Source organism: Fukomys damarensis, unplaced genomic scaffold, assembly GCF_012274545.1.
Source record: "Fukomys damarensis isolate Sample0158 unplaced genomic scaffold, DMR_v1.0_HiC HiC_scaffold_16, whole genome shotgun sequence".
Taxonomy (NCBI): domain Eukaryota; kingdom Metazoa; phylum Chordata; class Mammalia; order Rodentia; family Bathyergidae; genus Fukomys; species Fukomys damarensis.
In genome coordinates, this window is record NW_022900928.1 from 66297706 (window position 1) to 66302535 (window position 4830).

Here is a 4830-nt window from a genome sequence, read left to right on the forward strand (position 1 = left end):
AAAAAAAAAAAAAAAAAAAAAAAGGATTTTGGATTCAGCACTGAATTTACTGTGGGCAACAACCTGGACACATATTGTTGCAGTCCTGCACGTGCAGCCCCAGAGATCCACCTGGGCAAGGGATGCTGGGGCTGAAAGTTCAGGTGTTGAGTCTTGGAGTGGTTTGATATGATCTAGTTAGTGAGTTGCACCCCTTCAACAGAAGAAATATGAAGCAAGAGAAAGTGTTCACAGGGAAATACAGAATCCCTTTCTACCTATCCACAGACTGTGAAGCTCCTGAAACCATGCCTATGGGAAACCCAACAAAAGTGTCGCACTCTAGATCAGATGATGAAGGAAATGTAGATAAATGAAGTGTATGAGGGAAATAAACTTGAAACATTCATTGAACCAGAGCTAAACACCTCAGACCAGAAAAGAATAAATATGAAGACTTGTCATGGGATTCTCAGAAAAAGAAATTCATGAATCTCTTTCAGAGAGGAAATGTAATGAAATCTCAGGTACTTGTATCTTCTGAGCCAGACTCAAGCAGCACCTTTCACTTGCTGAAGTGTGGCCCAGCAGCAGCTTTAGCAAGTCACTGACCAGGCTCCTGGGCCACCAAGTGCAGACAAGCTTGTCTTGCAGCAGGACTCAGAGACTGCCTACTGACCATGCTGGGCCAGCTATTCCTTTAGCTGTTTCTCATCTGAAGAATCAGAGGAACACTGCAGACAGTAACCTCAAGGAACATGAATTTCCCTTCGAGAAATTTGCAAGAAGAGCTGTAAAGGGCAAGAAAATTGTTGCAGCCAGTTCCATATTTGGGACCCGAAGTAATTCTGACAAAACAGATATTCCTGAATGTAAAAGAGAAAAAAGAAAAAAAAAGCCCACTGTGTCCCGTAGTCACAGCGCAGAACTGGTTGGACAGTGAAGCAAAGCCCTTGCTTCTGTGGCACTCAGACACTAGCAGCACTATTCCTGATTAGAGAAGTCCAGTTGCTTCAACCCACAGTATTAGCAGTGCAACCACCCATGCTGGCACCCACTTGCCAAGAGGCAATCCCAGTGGTTGCACTTTGTACTGCCAAGCCCCAGGAGGGAGGAACTGCAACATACAATGGCTTACTCTCCCTCTCAACCTTTTTTTAGGATGACTCATCATTGTCCCTGCCTCAATGTCAAGGCTCCAATAATCTTTTTTGGTACCAGGACCTTGCGCTTACAAGGCAGGTGGCAGAACCACTGAGCTAAATCCCCAGCCCTCCAATAATCTTTTTAATAAATTAGCTTTAAGATTTACAAGGCATTGCAAAATATCTGCCAAAGTATGAAAAGAAAGAAGCAAAACCTCGGTCCTCACTTCACTTGGAGAATGAAAACCACTAATTCCATGGATCCCAGGGACACACTGAGCGAGATCGAGAGTCGTGGATGCAAACAAGTGCAACTATGAGCAGAGGGAGTACTTCCGTCTCTTCTGCGTCAAAGGTGATGGGCCTGGTGAGAAGATCAGGTGTAGAAGCCTGTGCAGTGGGAGATGGAAGTCTGTAGGTTGCCAAGACTGTCACTGAAGGGGCAGGCATATCTGTAGCATTCAAAAGCATTGTTTCCAAAATTGCCAGTGAGCTAAAACTTTAGCCCACTAATCACTGTTTAAATAAAGTAGCAATTGAAAGTGTTTTCCTGACACTGATGGAAATGTATAGAATAATGTTTAGGCAGTAACATCTGCATCTTCTACATGTGACTTTAAAGTCTGAGATGAGAAAAAAAATTCTCATAGCATACATTCATATTTACTTACTAGATTCCAGTTCCAGGGCCTTGGTGCAAAACAGCTTTCATTCATTTTGTGATCTCTTGTGGCACCTAAGCCAGGCTTGGCATGGGGTAGATGGGTGGTTTTTTTTTTGTTTTGCAGTATCGGGGATCAAACTCAGGACCTTGTGCTTGCCAGGCATGCATAGCACCAACTGAGCCTCATCCCCAGCCCGGGGTAGATGTTTTGTTAAGAGTTAGGAACTTGATGGACTTGAATAACTTTCTACTGAGTGGTAGAGTAGACAGTAGATGTATGTGGTGGAGGCCAAGGTGACACATACATCAATCACTGAAGGTCTAGAACTGGTGTAGAGGTCTGGTACTGTAGCTGCTTTCCCTTACACTGGACACATATCCATGCCCAGAGCAACTCTGGAAGCCCCTTATTAGAGTTCTTAGAATCCCCAGTAGTCTAGGTCACTAAATGATATACAGAGCAGAATCTTCCTTCACCTGGAACTCTACCTGGAACTACCTTGGATTTGTTATTCTATTTGTTACAACAGTTTCCCTTCCTTAACTAATATAATGGTGCGTTCCATTTCTATGGTCTTATTAAGCTAAAATCTCCTCAAAAATGTTTGTGATCTACTTTCTGAAAATACAGTCTAATAGAAGACCTGTAGTAGATATTCATAAGACTCAAAAGGGCCTTTGATGGCATATTTTTAAGTTTCTGGCTGCATCTGTCTTCAAGACTCTTTCTGGAGCAACAGCATAATGACTTCTGAGCTGGATGATTGTCTGCTTCAGAGATGAGTATCTAGAATGTAAACACAGGGCTTCCATTAGAGGCCTTCATCCATAAATTTAGGGAGGCTTGGGAGCTTGTTGAATCTAGATTTGAATTCAGATGCAATACTTACTGGCTTTGTGAACCTGGGAATGTGAATGAAGCTCTGAGCTTCAGTTTTCTCATCTGTAAAGTCTGAGGGAAGCTGGATGTGGTGGTGCACACCTGTTATCCAGCACTTGAGAGACTGAGGCAGGAGGATCACTGCAAGTGCAAGGCCAGCCTGAACTACATAGTGAGTTCAAGGCCAGCCTGAACTACATAGTGGTGGGGGAGATTTGAGTGGAAAAAGCATTTGCTCAAAGGACTGCTGACAACAATTAGGTAATTCTGAGCCTCACTCTGGAAGTTGGCTGATTACAATATATGATTTATTCCCATGCTCAAGTTCTAGAGATCAATGCAGTTCTTCCCTGACTTGGAATATGGTATCATTTGCTTTCAAGACTTTCATACATATTGTGAGAGGGACAGCTGGCTTTCCTTCAAGGTGCTCACAATCTAAGGACCATCTAAGACCTTTCAATGTAGATAGAAGTAGATGGAAACATAGTTCTCATACTAAATTAAGCAAACAGATGTTCTAATACAACATCCAAACAAATGTCCATAGGAAGAAACCAGAGGTAAATTAATACCTTTCCAAGCTGAGCAGGGTGGCATGTGCCTGTAATCTCAGATACGTGGGAGGCTGAAGCAAGGGGACTGCAAGTTCAAAGCTAGCTTGGGACTTAAGAGTCTAAGGACCAACTATGTAACTTAGTAAGACCCTGTCTCAAAATGTTTAAAAATTTTAAAGGGCTGGGGATGTAGCTTTGTGGTAGAGGGTATCTGTATTCAATCCCTACAAATGGGGAGGGGAAAATAAGCACCAGACCATAGTCAGCAGGGCAGCATGGCTGAGGGGCATGGTAGAGGAGAAAAGAGGTCATGAGATGGCAACAGGAAGCAAAAAGATCAAGGGAGGAAGACAGATCTAGGCCACCTCGTGTATCAGGCTTTACCTCCCAAATCACATTTAGCTATACACTCATTAGTGCATTAATCCATTCATGGACCAGTTTTTTGTTTGGTTGGGTTTTTTTGGTACAGAGGATCGACATGGACCAATTTTTGAGATTGCATTCCAGGAGGAATTGCAGGGAGTAGAGTGTGGGAGAGTCATAGTGGTCCTCTCTAGGCTCAACGTCTTTGGTTCCAAGAGAGATCCCTAGGAGGCCAAGATCTCCCATAAATCCACCAGAGACCTCAGGCCTGCTCTGGATTGAAATATCTAACACTAGACACTAGAGGGCGCTGGGGCCAAAAACCTTTAGGGGTGATCAATCCCTGGATGACGAATAGGGCGATCAAGCGGGAAACACGGCTCTGGAGAATCGCTTAACGGAACGCCAGGAGTCGACGGTCCCTCTCTCAGATCAAAAAGTCGGGTGGGAGAGGGTGGTGGCAGAGCTCCCCAGAAAAGAAAAAGAAGGTAGGGAGTCCTTACAGTATGTGTGGATTCGACCAGCAGCATATCTAGATTTAGGGCGCCCCAGAAGCCCAACGAAGTGGCCTTGTGTCCTGTCTCCCCAGCGAACAGCTTCTCTGATCTGCTGCCTTCTAACTATGCGGGTGAGTGCGCTGGCAGTTGCAAATGGGGATAATCGCTGTCCAAAAAAGGAGCAGAAAATCTCCAGGGAGGGTACCCTAAGGGCAGTTACGAGCTAGGAATCAGCTCGGCAGCCTGTGGATCTCGCCTGGGAGGAAACCCCAGCCACAGACCATGAGTTACTGCCGTGCCAAGGACTGGTCCACTAGAGAAAGAGCAGCTCCCTTTAGGGACACCACATGCCGGGCGAAACGGCATTCTGGGAACGTGGCTGGTAACCTGGCGGTCAAAGAATGTACCGAGACAGAGACTGAGTCAAAGGGAAGACGTAAGAGCCTGTTCAGCAGAGGGCTTGATGCAAGGGATGTTTGTGTACTGGGGGGAGCAGGGGTGATGTTTTTACAGAAAGGGGGCGGGCTGGAAGGAGGAAATGACTTACTTAACTGAAGCAGGACTCAAGAGGACTGGACGGGCTCGAAAAGGAGGGTCTTCGTGAAAGTTGTCAGCAGGGACGAGTCCTAATGAACCTTTGTTTTAGGACAGCCGTTCGACCGTAGCCGCGCCGCCGGGTTGCGAGTGCTTGGGCAGGGGCTGGGGAGCGCTGCTGACCCCGCGCGTGTCCGTCCGCAGGCGC

At 45.8% G+C, this 4830-nt stretch overlaps 1 protein-coding gene and 1 long non-coding RNA gene across 2 annotated transcripts in view; one reads left to right on the forward strand and one right to left on the reverse strand.

Moving 5' to 3' along the window:
• The window catches only part of Ttc36 (tetratricopeptide repeat domain 36), a 10457-nt gene that overhangs the window by 5378 nt on the left and 249 nt on the right, over window positions 1-4830 (forward strand). The window contains exons 3-5 of the mRNA XM_033763948.1: window positions 268-344; window positions 701-910; window positions 3950-4219. Of these exons, the coding sequence (XP_033619839.1) occupies window positions 268-344; window positions 701-910; window positions 3950-4219 (557 nt within the window). The remainder of the gene's footprint in view (window positions 1-267; window positions 345-700; window positions 911-3949; window positions 4220-4830) is intronic.
• Window positions 1840-4736, reverse strand: LOC104865686. Its single transcript, XR_781242.2, has 2 exons — window positions 4636-4736; window positions 1840-2575 (listed from the first exon to the last, which is right to left on the reverse strand). It is a non-coding gene; the product is annotated as an uncharacterized LOC104865686 (long non-coding RNA).